The sequence below is a fragment of the Scyliorhinus canicula genome, chromosome 3, assembly GCF_902713615.1.
Source record: "Scyliorhinus canicula chromosome 3, sScyCan1.1, whole genome shotgun sequence".
Classification (NCBI taxonomy): Eukaryota; Metazoa; Chordata; class Chondrichthyes; order Carcharhiniformes; family Scyliorhinidae; genus Scyliorhinus; species Scyliorhinus canicula.
The window spans coordinates 263,162,082-263,180,477 of NC_052148.1; the positions used below are offsets into that span (position 1 = coordinate 263,162,082).

Here is an 18,396-nt window from a genome sequence, read left to right on the forward strand (position 1 = left end):
TTGGACACACCGCTATCAGCCCACTGTGAACTTATGGCCACGGGTCGTATAGGTGCCTAGGCCACCTCCCCGAGATGCCCTCTGGCTCCAGCCGATCCATCTTGTTGGCTGGGATGAGTGCGTGTGGGGTGTGTAATGTGTATGTGCGGCTGCATCTTGTCAGCCTCCCAGGAATCAATCACTGACCCAGCAACTCGTTTTCATTCAAATCAGATTGTGTTCCACGTGATGTCGGTGCTCGCCTCTCAACGGCCCAGGTTCAGCACCAGCTTTGCTGTCGTGGACGTCCACGAATCCTACCCTGCCATCAACACTTAATCTCAGCAACGGAGAACCCAGCCCACAGATTTCTGTGCATGCGTTGCTTAAATACTGTGGTAATTACTGAAATAATCTAGTAAAAGATGTACAAAAGATTGTTAACTGAATATTAATATTCTTTTGATAACTGATTGGATGCCTTTCACTGGGCATCAAGGTAACAGAACAGAGGGTTTAAAATTATCTTTTATTTGTGATACATCAATTCTCAACAGTTCTTTGCTTCAATTCTATTACATCAAGTCACAAACACAAACTATTAAACGCAAAGATATTTGCCACATTTTTATTCTGGCTACGGGTGAAATCTATAATCTATCAGTTTGCCAGCTCCTGCAGATGTCACGATAGAATCTCTCTTTCTTACTAATGACCAGGGGAGTTGAAAGAAAACAAAATAATAGAAAGTTATTTTTAAAGATGCCAATGTACTGCCACCATGATCCCGATTGCTAGCAGCCAGGTCCCACAGAATTCCTGGGGCCTCAGTCACACGCCCTTGGGGAGTGAGCCTTCGTTCAGTGGGGGCATTCTCACCTTTGAACCAGCCACAGGGATGCAGGAGTTTCCGAAAATGTGGTTAACGTCCAAAAGATTAGAAATCCCCAGCCCCTCCCTCTCCACCACGCCACATCTAAGCGTCACTCTTGCTGTGATGGCATCCAGCCCGTTCTCCGAGCAGTGGGTTGTGATTTAGGCCAATGGACCTGTCCACGTAGAAGATGATCTTTGGGGAAACAAGTCAGGGGCATGAGTTCGCTGTGACAAAGCAGTGGTAGAAATGGTTGGCCCTTGTGCCATCCAACAATGCCACGGGCAATCAGAAGGTGGGCAGGAGGAATGAAAAGACAAATCCACTGAAAGGAGTTAATTCAACTGCAGGACAATTGACTTATCTCCTCCACCATGTTTTCATCCAGCTTTCACTTTAATACATTGATGAATTGATAGAGTAGAGGGGCATAAGGGCCAAAGGGAGAATCCGTGCAATGTCATTGTAACATTGTACTTGTGGCACTAATAAAGATTATTATTATTATTACTAGATGGCAACTAGTGTTAAATACGAGTATTTTTAAAAACATGGGGGGAAATCGCAGATGGTTTCATTGTCAATCCAATTGATACATAGTTTGCGAATACATTACGTTACCAATTTGTTTGAAAACAAATGATCTATTTCCCCACTTCCTGCTTGCTCGACATGGCTCAGTAACAATCCAAATGAGAGAAAGCGAGATCGCAGTCAGGTCAGTTTCACCTGTAGTATGGGAGAGATGACTGGGCCTGAAGAGCATCACACTTCGGTCAGTTTCACCTGACTTCAGTGGAACCCAATGAGTTTCACTTTACCAAAGTGCGAGTTAAGCTGCTTGTAATGTTCAAAATAACTGGCATGGTTAGTACGGTTTATGCACGGCCTTTGACTTTGCATCTGGGGTAATGGCAAACGGTCGGTGTCCTTTGTCTGATGTGGGGGGGTATCTACGATAAGCAGGGATGGTGCAGTTGGTGGAGATGATAACGTTAAAAGTTGAATTACGATCCAAATGAGACGTAATGATTTTTTCCCCTCCGACTCTCAGCGTGCTTCACCACTTGTCAAATCTTTTCTTCGTGTTAATAGCTCTCACCAGCTTCTTTTTGAGAATCTCAGCGCTGGTGTACCCTGGAAGAATCAGGAAACCAAAACATACGTTTGCTTCCGGGTAGTTGTCGTCTGTCAGCTGACTCGGGACAATGAGTATCCTAACACACGTCATTCCGTATACCGGAATACGATCAGTTCCTAAGAGAAACGCTGAGAAGAGAGATTTGAGTGTTAGCACTGCACAATCTATGGAAGTATATCTGTGACATTTTATGTATAGAATCATAGAATTTACAGTGCAGAAGGAGGACATTCGGCCCATCGAGTCTGCACCACCCCATGGAAAGAGCACTCTACCCAAGCCCACACCTCCACCCTATCTCCGTAGCCCAGTAACCCCACCTAACCTTTTTGGACACTAAGGGCAATTTATCATGGGCAATCCACCTAACCTGCATATCTTTGGACTGTGGAGGAAACTGGAGCACCCGGAGGAAACCCACGCAGACACAGGACAAATATGCAGACTCCGCACAGACAGTGACCCAAGCCGGGAGTCAAACCTGGGACTCTGGAGCTGTGAAGCAACTGTGCTAACCACTATGCTACCGTGCTGCCCATATGTAGTTGTTCTGACATGTCAGAAAACAAAGCTGGAAGGGGGGAAAAGGCTGACTGGCCCATCAAAACTGCCCCGCACCAAATTGGCTATAACATGATGACTAAATGCTTTCCCACACAGTGCTCCCACTCCCTAGATGTCACAACAGTTGCTATATCACAAGATGAATGATTCCTAAAGACAGTTCTGAACAGTTGCTTTGACATGTCGAATAAAAAGTTTATGCCTGACACGATTTCGAGCCTGAAGTATCTAAATTAACCCATAGATGTTAAAGCACATGTTGCGATCTTGCAAATCCAGTTTGTTTCTACCCACCCAGTCACATCTTTTCATCATTTAGTTTTATATACTTTCATAAGAGTGTCGTTGGTGAGGCTCTCGAGAAGGTGGTGATGAGCTGCCTTCTTGAAACGCTGTAGTCCATGTGGTGAAGGTACTCCCACAGCGCTGATAGGGAATTCCAGGATTTTCACCCAGTGACAGCGAAGGAACGGTCATATATTTCCAAATTAGAATGGTATGTAGCCGGGAGGGGAACTTGCAGGTGGTGGCATTCCTATGAATCTGTTGCCCACCGTGAGATCCACTGCGTTGGGGCCACATTTGTCAAGTCCTGCACCAATTCTCGCCCATGTTATTCCCGGCCCAGAGGACCAGAGAATCATACGGGCCCGGAGAATATGGTGCTCGACCCATTAATAGGATGCAAGTGGGTCGCAATGACCCATTCGCTTCCTCCCGCAGGCTCGAGGTGCAAACCTCGATCCCGATGCCAACGGGGGACTGGAACATTGGAACGGGTGCCAATCCCATTTTTTATCCGACGCTAGATTCTCCACCACATCAGGATCTCTGCTACCAATGGTGGAGAATCCAGCCCAGTATCTCTGTAACTACCCTATCAAACCACATTATGTAAAACCATGTTCAGTTCATAGGCAGGGTTGAGCATTCTCTGCTATGCTGATCTTAGATAACCTCTGGGAATCCTGAGAGAAGTTCAGAGAGAGGCAGTGGACTCTCACAAACAGAAATGTGAGAAGAGTCCAGACAATTCTCTGGCCACTTGGTCTATTTTAAGGAGAGTGTTAAAGGAGGAAATGTTTAGGGAGGAATTCCTGAACTCATGGCCTACACGTCTGAAGGCATGGCCGCAAATGTAGCAATGTATAAAATCAGGGCTGGGTCTCGAACTCGCTACTTATGAGGGTGATGGAGGTGGAGACAATCAGTGATTGAACAGGAACTTGGATGAGCGGGAAGGGGAATAGACTTCCAGAGCTACGGGAATGGAGTGGGGGGATACATTTATAAAGAACTGGCATGGACTCGATGGGCCAAATGGCCTTTTCTGTGCTGTAGTAACTCTAAGGGTGAAATTTAGTATGATGGTGGGGAGACATTTAATCCTTCCTGTCTCTATCCCGATTAAACACATGACAGGAAGGCCTGTGTATGGCCTCCTTACCCTGCTGTCAACTGAGGACCTTAAGTGAACAAGCGTTCATCGCCTCCATTAAATACCACCCAATGAGTCTATGAGACCCTTTTGGGGGAGGGGAGGTCACTGTGGAAGCTCAAATGGGATATAACACATGGGCCTAAATACGGTGCTCTTTCCAACGGGCAGACCCGATGGGCCGAATGGCCTCCTTCTGCACTGTAGGAATTCTATGATACTATAACTGGAATTCCATCTTAAGTCTGTAACCATAGCTCAGTGAGGCACTTACAAAGGAATTTTTTCTTCTCTTCCAAAGGCAGCTCATGAAACACTTTCCAGAACATTGTAATGGTTGGATGTGACCTGCTGTACTTGCCTTCGTATGCGGTATTCTGTAGCATAAAAACATCATTAGCATTTTACAAACAACATGATGCAATGTATCATGGACAAGAAGTTCAAGATATGTTTGCAATCCTCACATTAATGCTCAGGAAGCACATTCATGAATCCCCTGTGTTGTTCATAGGTCCAGTGAAGAAGACCTTTAGGCACTCTCTCTATTTAAACTGATTGTGCTTCACTGGCACTTTTTCTAAGGTAAAGGTGTGCATAAGTGTTATCATCTTATTGTTGTGACTGTGGAGTCTTGTTATATGCAAATTACCCACTATGTTTCCCGATATTACAACAGTGACCCGCTGAACAGTCAGACACTAGGCGGCACCATTTCTGTACACATTGTAAACGGGTGATAACCTGTTCCAGAATTTTCCAGTCGTAGTCATCATTTCCAATCAATACGTCCATCAGCTCTTGAGGTTGAAAGAACTTCAGTAGCTCTTTGTCGCAAACCTTGTAGAATCCTCTTCGGAACTCAGCAAAGGGTGCCTTGACTGATGTTGTGAATATATAATTCACACAGGCGCGGACATATTTCTTCCTTTGTTTGTAAGGAAGAAAAGCAATATTAGAATATAACCCGATGAGAACAGTCTGGCACTAAAGCAGTTTGATGATATAAATCTTGTGAGGGGGCTGGAGCGACCTTTGACATCTGCTAGCAAAGTGGGTAGTACATTGGTGGTGACAACGTAAAGTCAGTGCATGGAAGCCCAACCCAGTGATGGGATCAGGCCTTATTTTTTATTTTTTTTTTTATTTTTTTAAATTTAGAGTCCCCAATTCATTTTTTTCCAATTAAGGGGCAATTTAGTGTGGCCAATCCACCTACTCTGCACATCTTTGGGTTGTGGGGGAGAAACCCACGCAAGCACGGGGAGAATGTGCAAACTCCACACGGACAGTGACCCAGAGCCGGGATCGAACCTGGGACCTCGGTGCCGTGAGGCAGCAGGGCTAACCCACTGCGCCACCGTGCTGCCCTATCAGGCCTTATTTAAGTACAACCTGCAATGTTCTTGTTGGATGACCTGATTTATTTTTCAAGAACACTTGTAGCTAAAGCTATAAACCATTTATTAACATTAACTGTAGATCAATTATATATAAAATAGATGAATGACAGTATGAACCTACACAAACCACTAACTCTCTCCCAGCTCCCTAGTCAGTCTGGGGTCACCTGACTCTAACATTCACTTATATGCTACTGAGACTCCTAGTGGTCAGTCTGTGAATTACAACACAACCATAATATCAACACACAACCCTGCTGTGGCTCCTGGGTGGGCTCATGCGAAGGGCATAGGCCAGGGTTGGAGGGTGAGCATTCAGGGAAGCATGGAGCAAGCTGCAGGCAGGCTGGTAGCAGATTGGACTTTTAACTCCAGCTGGCTAGAGGCCACACAAAGCCTGATGGTGACGCTGTGTGCAGCATTACAAGCATTGGGCAGTAAAGACCAGCCGCTCTGTCAAATCTGCCCTGCCTTCGTCATGCCTGGACCATCATTGTCGGTGCAGAGTCGATGGACCAAAGGGCCTCTTCTGCACTGTGTGATTCTGTGATAATTAGACACTATTACCCAGCAGGTACCAAACCTCTCTGAGAGAGGCAATGAAACAAAGAGCAAAACAAAACAAAACAAAATTCCAGAACGAACAAAAGAGAAAAATCTGCCCTCAGAGTAAATGTTTTTAAGTGTATCTTCACACACACGCACAGACAGACACACACACTCATCAAACATTAGGGGCAGCACGGTAGCATGGTGGTTAGCATAAATGCTTCACAGCTCCAGGGTCCCAGGTTCAGTTCCCGGCTGGGTCACTGTCTGTGCGGAGTCTGCACATTCTCCCCGTGTGTGCGTGGGTTTCCTCCGGGTGCTCCGGTTTCCTCCCACAGTCCAAAGATGTGCGGGTTAGGTGGATTGGCCATGCTAAATTGCCCGTAGTGTCCTAAAAAAATGTAAGGTTAGGGGGTGTTGTTGGGTTACGGGTATAGGGTGGATACGTGGGTTTGAGTAGGGTGATCATTGCTCGGCACAACATCGAGGGCCCAAGGGCCTGTTCTGTGCTGTACTGTTCTATGTTCTATTCTCTACCCAAAAAATCCTGGTGTGGGATTTGAACCTGGAGTTTCTGACCCAGAGGTAGGGACTGCTCTACCACAACCCCCACATTCAATCTAATGCCAGGAGACCCCATTTGCAGACGGTGAAGAAGTTTCTTCTTCCTAGGAAACGGGGCTCAGAACTTGAGAGTAAAAAACAGAGTGGGCAAGGATCTTGTTTGTAAGTGGGGAAGAGAGACGAGTGAGGCAGAATGACACAGGAAGGCATCAAAAACATCTGAATAGTGACTTCACCATTGCTCCATTGTCTACTCATAGCTTACTTGTTCTCGTTAGTCACCTGCCGATTGCTGCCATTTGAAATGACGTCGACATCCTGTTTATCCCAGGTAACCTACATTAAAAATAGTCAGTTACATTTCCTTTCAGGCCTTTGGCGGGAATAATTATTCTTCAGCTAACAATGGTCAGTTCTATCCTCTTTGGAATTTTGGGGCAATCATTATTCTTCAGCTAACGATAAGTGACTAGCAGTGCAAAGATGCATCGGCATGGGCGGAAGCAGCAGAGGCAAGTCGTTGGTAATTTTGTGCACTTCAGATGTCATCACATTTTTGGTTTTAAAGCGCATTGAGATGTCTGGCGGTTGTGAAAATCAGTGTGTCAATGCAAGTTTTTCTGCTAATTTCAAAAGCGGTGCGGGACCAGAAAGGTCTGAGAGCACAAGTGTACAAGACTTTGAAAATGGCAGGGCAAGTTGAGAAGACTATTAATGTGCAGATTTCTCGGTTTTCAAAAGAAAAGCCAAGAAACGAAAGTGCAAAAGTTCTGTCAAACCTTTGCTGTTGCACAGTGCCATTGTGAGTACAGAGTGCCCTTGTAAGCCTTTCACCCATGTAATTGGGTTTACTGGCGTCTGTTGAGGGTTCTGAGCATGAGCAAGCTTTGGGTGAGCTTTTGCCATCTGCAAGAGGGTGACCTGTAAACAAGACCTGTTTTATTAGAGAGCTCCTGTTTGCATAGTTATTGCTGTTATTGTTAAACATTGTTATTTATTTATATAAAGTTCCTTATTTTTAAACGATGCATTCTACCACCTTTTTTGGGGTCTCCGCCTTTACAAAACATTGTGCAGGGCTCAGCTGGAATATTGTGGGTAGTTTTGGGCAGGAAATACAGGCCTTAGAGCCGATGCAGAGGTGATTTACCGGAATGGTACCAAGGATAAGAGTCTTCAGTTCCTTGGCGAGACTGAAAAAACATGAGCGTACCCTCCTTAGACTTGAGAAGGTTACGGAGAGATTTGACAGAAACGTCCAAAACCCGGAAAGGTTCTGATAGAATAAATAAGGAGAAGCTGCTTCCAGCGGTGGAAGGGTTGGTAACCAGGGAGACACAAATTTAAGGTCACTGGGAAACTCGACCATCCTACCCGTTCTCCATAACCCTTCAACCCATTACCAATTAAAAATCTGCCTAACTCCTCCTTAAATTTACTCAATGTCCCAGCATCCACCGCACTCTGGGGTGGCAAATTCCACAGATTCACAACGCTTTGCAAGAAGTAGTTTCTCCTCAGCTCTGTTTCAAATTTGCTACCTCTTATCCTCGTTCTAGATTGCCCCACAAGAGGAAACATCCGCTCCACGTCTCCTTTATCCTACATTGACGGCACAGTAGTTAGCACTGTTGCTTCACAGCGCCAGGGAACCAGGTTTGATTCCTGGCTTAGGTCACTCTCTGTGTGGAGTCTGCACATTCTCCCTCTGTCTGTGTGGGTTTCCTCTGGGTACTCTGGTTTCATCCCGAAAGACGTGCTTGTTAGGTGAATTGGACATTCTGAATTCTCCCTCAGTGTACCCGAACGGGCGCCAGACTGTGGCGACTAGGGGATTTTCACAGTAACTTCAGCGCCGTGTTAATGTAAGCCTACTTGTGACAATAATAAAGATTAGAATTATCTGTAGATTATTTTATCATCTTGTATGCCTCAATTTGATCTCCCCTCATTCTTCTAAACTCTAGCGCGTATAGGCCTAAACTGTTCAGTCTCTCTTCGTCTGATAAACCGCTCATCTCTGGAATCAACTGAGTGAACTTCCTCTGAACTGCCTCCAATACCAACGACTCAAAACGTCAACTCTGTTTCCCTCAGTTCAGGTGCTGTCAGACCTGCTGAGTACTCCGAGCATTTTCTAATTCTATTTCAGCGCGACAGCATTCCCAGTTTTTTGCTACTATTTTATTGTTACGATCTGGAATGCACGACCAGAAAGCGGGGTGGAGGCAGATCAATTACTTCCTTTCAAAAGGGAATTAGATAAATAGCTGAAAAATAAAGCAAATTACAGTGCGATGGGGAAAAAGGCAGGAGAGTAGAATTTATGGACCGCTCTTTCACGGTGGACCTCTTGGCTTCCCTTATGTCTATGACCTGAGTGTGATTTTTGAAAAGGGCTTCACTGTAGAGAAGCGAGTCCTTTTGACATGGAAAGCATTATGCATTACACAAGTATTTATCTAAGTTGGTGAGACTGCAAATTGGATTTTTTTTATAAAGCTCCTTTTACTGATACAAAAAGAACATAATTCAAAAGTATAATTTTCTGATTTGCGTGTATACTGTGCGGAGCTCTTCCAATGTGACTGGCTCAAGTAAATGACTTTCTACTCACAGAAAAGTCCATGTACATCTCTGAGAAATCCTCAGTGTCCAGAATGCACTGCAGGGAACTGGAATAGAAGGAAAATATGTGAATAGACTCATTAAGAATATCGCAAAGTACAACAGAACCCCTGAAACTACTGCTGGAGTCTTAAAATGGAGGTGACAGAAATAAAACAGTAGGTTATGTATTGGTTTCTTTCAGGGCGGCACTGCGGCGCAGTGGTTAGCATTGCTGCCTCGCGGCGCTGAGGACCCGATTTCAATCCAGCCCCGGGTCACGGTCCGGGTGGATTTTGCACATTCTCCCTATGTCTGCGTGGGTGTCACCCACACAACCCAAAGATGTGCAGGGTAGGTGGATTGAACACTCCAAATTGCCCCTTAATTGGAAAAGAAGAATAAGGTACTTTAAATTTATTTTTAAAAATCTATAGGGTTCTTTCTTGCTGACAATAGTGGCACCAAGTTAAAGTCACCCGAGTAAGGAGCAGCGCTCTGAAAGCTAGTGATTCGAAACAAACCTGGTGTTGTAAGATTTCTTACTGTGCTCGCCCCAGTCCAACGCTGCAGGGGGCTTGCTGCTCGGTGCGGACGTCACGGGTGATTCCCGCCCCCGCCAATTCCCGGGTGGCGGAGAATTTCTGCCACGGCGGGGGTGGGATTTTCGTCGGCCCCGGGCGATTCTCCGACCCTGCTGGTGGTCGGAGAATTTCGCCCCTCATTTCTGTTATTAAAGGTGAAGTTTTTTGGAGGTTTGAAGGAACATTTTGAGGGATTATTTAGTGTTGTATTATTTTTGGGGTTATCTTTGAAGTAAGGGGTGTTAGGGATCCAATGTTTATTTAAAAAGGTTACGTTGAATTCATGGAATAAACATTGTTTTGTGTTTAAAAACCCACGTGTCCATAATTGTAATACCACACCTGGAGACCAAGCCGTCTGCTGGAAAAGCAACAGTACATTAAAGGGAGAGGCTGGTTGAACTCCCTGATACATTTTGGGGTTCTGAAAATGGCGCTCCCATAACAGGAGGGATAAACCAGGAAACTACAGGCCAGTCAGTCTAACCTCAGCGGTGGGGAAACTATTGGAAACAATTCTGAGAGACAAAACTAATCTGCATTGTAGAGGCAGGGATTAATCAAGAACAGACAGCATAGGTTTGTTCAGGGGAGGCCATGTCTGATCAACTTGATTAAATGTTTCAAAGAGGTGATCAGGTGTGTAAATAAGAGCGACACATTTGAAATAGTTTACTTGGACTTCAGCAAGGCTTTTGATAAGGTTCCACATGGGAGGCTGATAGCGAAGGTAAGAGCCAATGGCATCCAAGAAAATTTGGCAAATTGGATCCAAAATTGGCTGAGTGGCAGGAAGCAGAGGGTGATGGTCGAGGGGTGTTTTTCTGACTGGAAGCCTGTGTCCAGTGGGGTCCCACAGGGATCAATGTTGGGGCCCTTGCTGTTTGTAGTTTATATAAATGATTTAGATATGAATGTAGGAGGGTTGATCAGTAAGTTCACGGATGATACGAAAATTGGTGGGGTGGTAAATAGCGAGGAGGTTTACCTTAGATTACAGGAGGATATGGATGGGCTGATCAGTGGCAAATGGAATTCAATCCGGATAAGTGAGAGTTGATGCACTTGAGAAAGACAAACAAGGCAATGGAATACATGATAAAGGGCAGGACACTGGGAAGCAACAAGGATCAGAGGGCCCTTGGTTTGAACGTACACTGGTCCTTTAAGATAGCTGGGCAGGTCGATAGAGTGGTTATGAAGGCATACTTGCCTTTATTAGCCGAGGCATAGAGTTTAAGAGCAGGGAGGTTTTGCTGGAACTGAATAAAATGTTGGTTAGGCCACAGCTGGAGTATTGTCTGAAGTTCTGGAATCCAAATTATAGAAGGGATGTGATAGCACTGGAAAGGGAATTTACCAGGATGTTGCCTGGGCTGGAGAATTTCAGCTACGGTGAGAGGTTGGAAAGACTGGGGTTGTGTTCCTTGGAGCAGAGGAGGCTGAGGGGGGGGGGCTTGTTGAGATGTATAAAATTATGAGGGGCATAGACAGAGTAGACAGGAAGCAACGTTTCCCCTTGGTGGCTGAATCAATGACCAGGGGGCATAGATTTAAAGGTGAGGGGCAGGAGGTTTAGAGGGGATGTGAAGAGAAATTATTTTACCTAGCGGATGGTGGGGGAGTCTGGAACCCGCTGCCTGAAAGAGGGGTGGAGGCAGAGACCCTCATAACATTGAAGAAGTATTTAGATGTGCACTTGCTGAGGCAGACAAAGCTATGGGCCAAATGCTGGAAAATGGGACTAGAATTGTTAGATTTTTGTCTTTGACTAGCGCAGACGGGCTGGGCCAAAGGGCCTTTTCTGTGCTGTAGGCCTCTATGATATAAATGCTGTTGCTACAAGAGCAGGTCACAGGCTGGGAATTCTGAGGGAATAAATCATTCCTGATGCCCCCATCCACCATCTGCAATGCACCAGTCAGAAATGTGATGGAATACTCTCCACTACGAGGTTAGCTATGAGGAGAGGTTGAATAAACCCGGTTTGTTCTCACTGGAACGACGGAGGTTGAGGGGCGACCTGATAGAGGTCTACAAAATTATGAGGGGCATAGACAGGGTGGATAGTCAGAGACTTTTTCCCAGGGTAGAGGGGTCAATTACTAGGGGGCATAGGTTTAAGGTGCGAGGGGCAAGGTTTATAGGAGATGTACGATGTAAGTTTTTTTTTACACAGAGGGTAGTGGGTGCCTGCAACTCGCTGCCAGAGGAGGTGGTGGAAGCAGGGATGATAGTGACGTTTAAGGGGCATCTTGACAAATACATGAATAGGATGGGAATAGAGGGATATGGACCCCGGAAGTATAGCAGATTTTAGTTTAGATGGGCAGCATGGTTCGCACAGGCTTGGAGGGCCGAAGGGCCTGTTCCTGTGCTGTACTTTTCTTTGTTCTTTGTTCACTCTCCTGGTTGAGTATAACTCCAATGACAATCAAGCAGCCCGGCACTATCCAGAGCAAAGCAGTTCACTTGATCGGTACCTGGGATACCCCATCCACCAACTAAAACATCTACTCTCTCCACCCCCAATGCTCATGTGGCAGCACCTTCTAAACCCACAACCTCTAACACCTAGCGGGACAGGGGCAGCAGACACATGGGAGCATCACCACCTGCAAGATCCCCTCTGAGTCAGACACTAGAGCCGGGATTCTCCGATCTGGCCACCACTGCCAACGAGAACGGGGAATTTGACGCTCGGCCAAAACCCCAGTACTGCAGCGGAATCGGAAAATCCAGACGGCGGGAATGGGCAGAATTCCGGCCCATCCTGACGGGGAAGTACAACGTCACTCCTTCACCATTACTACTGTCGAACTATTACAAGGCAGACGTGGGAGCACTCTTTGATTAATCTTTATTGACATGTGCACACGGAGAGCAAACCAGTGGGGTACACTGCTTTACTCTACCTGAGTCCAGTGAAGCAAAAACATTTATAGCTTGATTAACCAATACAATTACAGTTTCAGTCTAATCCTTCATTTGCATGTCTCACACACACCAATAATATCACAGTTAGGCCAATAAAAGGACAGTAATTCTAGCCAAAAGTAGACAGGGTAACTGACCAATAGAAGAGCAAGGTCTTTCCATCTTCCTTTTATGTAATCATCTACACTCTGCCCTTGGAAGTTACGGCAGTTTACAGAAAACTGCATAGCTGAGAAGTCTACCCCCATGTCCTGTTTCCACAGACTTTCATCATTCACTAAGAAACAGGATATAATGAATTCCATTCTAACTTAAGTCCTTCGCTAAGGAACAGGATATCAGGATTCTACACTGCCACAAAATCTTGGAATTCCTTTCCTTATAGCACTGGGCGTACCCACACCAGATGGCCTGCAGCTTCTCATGGGCAATTAGGGATGGGCAACAAATGTTCACCTCAGCGATGCCCACATCCCATGAAATGATAGGCATGGTAGCATTGTGGATAGCACAATCGCTTCACAGCTCCAGGGTCCTAGGTTCGATTCTGGCTTGGGTCACTGTCTGTGCGGAGTCTGCACATCCTCCCCGTGTGTGCGTGGGTTTCCTCCGGGTGCTCCGGTTTCCTCCCACAGTCCAAAGATGTGCAGGTTAGGTGGATTGGCCATGATAAATTGCCCTTAGTGTCCAAATTGCCCTTAGTGTTAGGTGGGGTTACTGGGTTATGGGGATGGGGTGGAGGTGTTAACCTTGGGTAGGGTGCTCTTTCCAGGAGCCGGTGCAGACTCGATGGGCCGAATGGCCTCCTTCTGCACTGTAAATTCTATGAAGATGAACTTCAATAACTGCAATATTTACCCAGGTGAGGTAGAGAGCCCAATATTAGAAGAAAAGTTTAGCTCTCCTCCAAAGGTCTTTGGACATTGTTCAAGAGTCCAATGGCTTGCAGCTAACCTGTGATTTGTTACCACAGTAAAGTGATGGCACTATCATCACTATGGGATCTGATCTTCCTCCCATTTCTGTTGACTACTCTTCCCTCCTCCCACATTGTGTCTAACGCTGTTCCATGCAGATATTTCATGAAACAAATATTTGAATTTGTCCACAGATCTCGGAACTTACTTTGCAAAATTAGGATCCAAACCCTTCAGGTCCTCCAAAGTGGGTTCCACGCCCAGTAGCTTCTTGAAGAGCGCAAGTGGGAAGGGGATGTAGACTACGCTGAAATTATACGAAACGAGGCCACATAATATTCCAAGCAGGTAATATTTTTCGATCGGCTCTGTGATCTATAATGTTGGAAACAATAGAGTATAACAAAACATGTGTCAATTGCTAAAGATATAGGGCTGGATTCTCCGCATCCCGACGCCGAAATTACATCTGGCGCCGGGGCGGAGAATCCATTTCCGCGCACGGAATCGGGACCAGCGCCGGATCCCCGATTCTCCGGGCCCCAAAAATGGGCGTACTCGGAGTGTACACCGCACCGAGTATCCCCTAATTGCGGCCATTGCTGGAGGGCTGCCCCACTATTCTACGTCCCCGACCGGCCAAAGTCCCTATGGCATGGATCTCATGTGGTCCTGCCGTTCGGCATTCTCGCGTGGTGGCTGCGGACTCAGTCCACGGCCTCCATGGACGGGGGCGGGCCGATCGGGGGCCCCATAAGGGACTGGGCAATGTTTGGGCGGGCGGTCAGGGTTGGGCGCGCGCCCAAAGGAAGGTCCAGCTCCACGGTCTGAGTCCGCCATGGAGCTCGGCGTGGCTGCTGCAGGCCGCTGCCATGCGCATGCGTGGCCTCTGACCCAGAGGTGCGGGGCTTGTATCCGCAGCAAAAGCTGTGAGCTTCCCAACGGGTCCCTGCTAGCCCCCTGCAGGGCTGTGAATATAGGGCCTTTGCACGCTAGTTATTCTGCTGTGAAAGGCTGCAGTTTTTATGATGGCGTGGGGACATAGTCCCAATAAATGAGAATCCAGTCCATAAATTATTGGAATTCTCAAACCCTCGATGCCTGAGACAGATACTGACCTGCCACTGAAAATGTTGGTTGACACATTTCAAACATGCTCCTGTGTCAATAAGTTTGATCATTTTTTGATTGAATTTTTAATTTTAGGCTGTTGTTCAATTACAAACCCTATATTCAGTTACTTAGCCGAATGCAAATCCAATATATCAGTGGAAAGGAGTTACAACAACTTTATTGGTTCATCACCTTTTTTGATGGTGGATCATTGTGAGTTAATCGCTTACATACGTCTTCGCTCAATGGAAATTGATGGATATTTCTTTTTATGGATTGTGGTTGGTGCGTTCCCAAATGGAAACCTTGTCATTTCTTGCATTTGTCCCCTCACTTGATATCCTACACCCGAGAGTCTTAGAAGAACTAGCTGCAGAGTAGAAGATGCATTGGTTCTGATCTTCCTAAATTTACGAGGTTCCAGAAACGTTCCAGCGGATTGGAAAATTGCAAATGCAATATCTCCATTCAAGAAAGGATAGAGACAGAAAGCAGGAAACTATGGGTCCAGTTAGCCTGTCATTTCAATGACCTGGATAAAGGGGGCAGAATTTTGCTGATGGCACATGTGTGGGTAAAACATTTGACAGACGGAGTAAAACGTGGGAAAATGTGAACTTGTCCACTTTGGCAGGAAGAATAAAAAAGCCGAATATTATTTAAATGGAGGGAGATTGAAGAAATCTACAGTACAGAGCGATTTAGGTATCCAGGTACATGAATCACAAAACATTAGTACACAGCTACAGCAAATGATTACTTCGGCAAACAAAATGTTGGCATTTATCACAGGTAGATTGGATCCGTAAAGTTGGCAAATTATGAGGTAGTTGCACAGGGCCTTGTGAGGCCGTATCTGGAGCATCAGGTACAGTTAAGAAAATATGTCAATACTTTAGAAGCCATTCAAAGAATGGTTGGGATACCCATCCCGGGAAGAAGTGGGGGGGGGGTTTGTCTTATGAGGAAAGGTTAAACAGTAGGACCTAGAATTTACAAAGAGAAATGGTCCCACTGAAGAATATAAAACTCTGAGGGGACTTACCAGGATGGACGCTGAGAAGCTGTTTTCCCTTGTGGGAAATTCTCAAACCAGGGGACACAGTTTAAAAATGAGCGCCCTCCTATTGAAGTCTGAGATGAGGAGAATTATTTCCTCTCAAGAGAGTGTTGGAAAGTCTGTGAAAGTCTCTTTCCCAGACAGCGGTGAAGGCTGGGTCAGTGAATGTATTCATGGCTCAGTGGGATAGTTTTTGACAGATAAGGGAGTCAGGGCTATGGGGGGTAGACATGAAAGTGAAGTTGAGGCCAGAATCAGGTAAGGCATGATCTTACTGAATGGTGGAGGGAGCTGAAGGGGCTGAATGGCCTACCCTTTCACCTAGTTCTTGTAGGTGTATGCTTTAGCGTAAGACCATAAGTCCCATGCAGCGCATAGTGCATTATTCTTCTGTTAAGACTGACTCTTTAAGGTCAGAAGACTGGACTCTGATAAATAAACAAAGTCTTAAATATTCCGAGCCGCTCACTTTTTGTGAGTAAACTTTACAGATTAGAGGGCACTTGGAGCTTTGGAGCCCCTTCATATTTTCAGATTACTTTGAAAAATCTGGAGTAGGATAATACCATTTCTATACACCGGCAAAGTGTGGTCTTAAACAAAGTTAGATTACTTTGGCTCACCTTGGAGGGAAACCAAATGTTTCTGAATTCATAACAATACATAAACATGTTGGAATCTGGTTTAACCAACTCTTTGAAGACAGAAAGGAAGAATTCCTGTCTTATGGCTCCTAGATCTATGCCTTGTTCTCCGTCAAATTTCACCTAAGGAAATAAAAACAAATATTGGTACAGAAACACATTCGCACATTGGCTTTCTGAAATTTGTTTCTGTCTGCTCACTTCAAGAGATACATAGGAGTCGCAAGATGAAAAATGAGCCAGACCTATTAAGTTTACCTTTCACCATTCCAGTAGTAACAATAATAGTGGAGTTGGTGATAACTGCGGCAATCAATCTCTATCAATTGATCTGCAACAGACTCAGACATGAGGTAAGGAAAATGCTAATGTTGAAGAGCATTGGTGCAAATTATCTGTCCTTCCCAAGGACCCTACCCTGATCACATCTCATGGCTCAAATTACGTGTACACTACGTTCCAAGATTTTAACTCCTGTAAGACATCTATCTAACTTTAATTTCAATGAATCAATTTTAAGTGTTCCACCATCTCTCTCTCAGCAGCCTGCTGCATAGATTGACCATCCATTTACTGAAAGGGGGGCCGGGATTCTCCATTCTCCGCCTCTGCAATTGGGTATCCTGATCAGGCGAAGAATGGAACATTCCCCATTAAGGCAGTGTTGCCATTTTTCTGTAGCCCTGCCGCCGGCTGTAGCGTGCTACCCACCCCGCGCTCAGTGCTTTCTGCTGCGAGAAAAGAGGAAGTGAAACCACTTTGCTCTTTTTGATGTGGTGAGGGGCTGTCAATCATAGCAAGAATGTTTATAAACATTGTGGTTAGCATCAAAGCAGGGTCATTAAGATGCATCCAAGCGTGAAGGGAAAGGTAAATAAACAATCCACCACGCACCTGTCTCTGGAATAATAAAGGTGAAATTGAATGGAAGATTTGCATTTCAAAGGCTGCCAGGGGATTTGAAGCCCATTCAAGTGTTCTGGGCTTTCGAGGAAATCCCAGACACTTGTAACAGTGGCTGCTTTAATGGCTTTTGTCTGAGGCAGCACAAGTTTGGAAAGGGTAAGTGAAAATGCAATGGTTTTTCACTGTATAGCCTGGATTGTGCTTCAGGTTTCAGGCAGGGGTATCTGATGGGGCTATGTGATGGGCATAACTGGTGGTATGTCTGATGGGGGTATCTGGTGGAGGTGTCTGATGGGAGTATCCGATGGGCATTTCTGGTGGGGGTATCTGATGGGCATATCTGGTGGGGGTGTCTGATGGGAGTATCCGATGGGAATTTCTGGTGGGGGTATCTGATGGGCATATCTGGTGGGGTGTCTGATGGGGCTATCTGATTGATGGGTCTAATAGGAGTGTCTGATGGGGGGGTCTGGTGGCAGTGACTGATGGGAGTGCCTGATGAGGGTGTCTGATGGGGGGCCGTGGTTATCTGATGGGGGTATCTGATGATAGGTCTGATGGGAGTGTCTGATGGCAGTGACTGACGGGGTGTCTGACGGAGGTCTTTGATGGGGGTGCCTGGTTTGGGGTCTGATGGGGGGTCTGATGTCGGTGACTGATGGGAGGTTCGATGGGGGTGCCTAATTTGGGGTCTGATGGGGAATCTGATGGCGGTGACTGGTGGGGTGTCTGAAGGGAGACCTGATGTAGTGGTCTGGGTGGTGTCGGGTCACCCTCATGCGTGCATGCTGTGGGGTGGTTATTCATGTGGTGGGGGAGAGCACAGGATTAGTATTGTGGGGGGAGGGGGAATCTGCCGCCTGATCTTAGGATCGATTCACCCGCTCAAAATGGCAGCCCGATTCCAGGATCCTGATGGAATCCAGCGAGATCGTCATCATGCATATATTTGCATGGCTGAGGAGTGAGCCTCGCACATGGCCCTGTTCCTAGTGCTAACGGAGACCAGTCCCAGTTCCCCACTGGCGGGAGCACTTCGTCTCCAGAATAAAGATTCCCGGCCGGGGTTTCCGCAGATTTGTTTTGTATTTATCCACCCGCCACCGACACCCCGCC

General features: G+C 46.1%; 1 protein-coding gene across 2 annotated transcripts in view; it reads right to left on the bottom strand.

Moving 5' to 3' along the window:
• Nucleotides 1–491: 491 nt before the first annotated feature.
• The window catches only part of LOC119963504 (probable E3 ubiquitin-protein ligase HERC6), a 63,675-nt gene continuing 45,770 nt past the window's right edge, over nt 492–18,396 (bottom strand). For both annotated transcript variants that reach the window (XM_038792718.1, XM_038792717.1), the window contains exons 17-23: nt 16,354–16,497; nt 13,766–13,932; nt 9,130–9,187; nt 6,778–6,848; nt 4,741–4,924; nt 4,271–4,373; nt 492–2,122 (exon numbers count right to left, since the gene is read on the bottom strand). In XM_038792718.1, the coding sequence (XP_038648646.1) occupies nt 1,914–2,122; nt 4,271–4,373; nt 4,741–4,924; nt 6,778–6,848; nt 9,130–9,187; nt 13,766–13,932; nt 16,354–16,497 (936 nt within the window). In that variant the 3' untranslated portion in view covers nt 492–1,913. The remainder of the gene's footprint in view (nt 2,123–4,270; nt 4,374–4,740; nt 4,925–6,777; nt 6,849–9,129; nt 9,188–13,765; nt 13,933–16,353; nt 16,498–18,396) is intronic.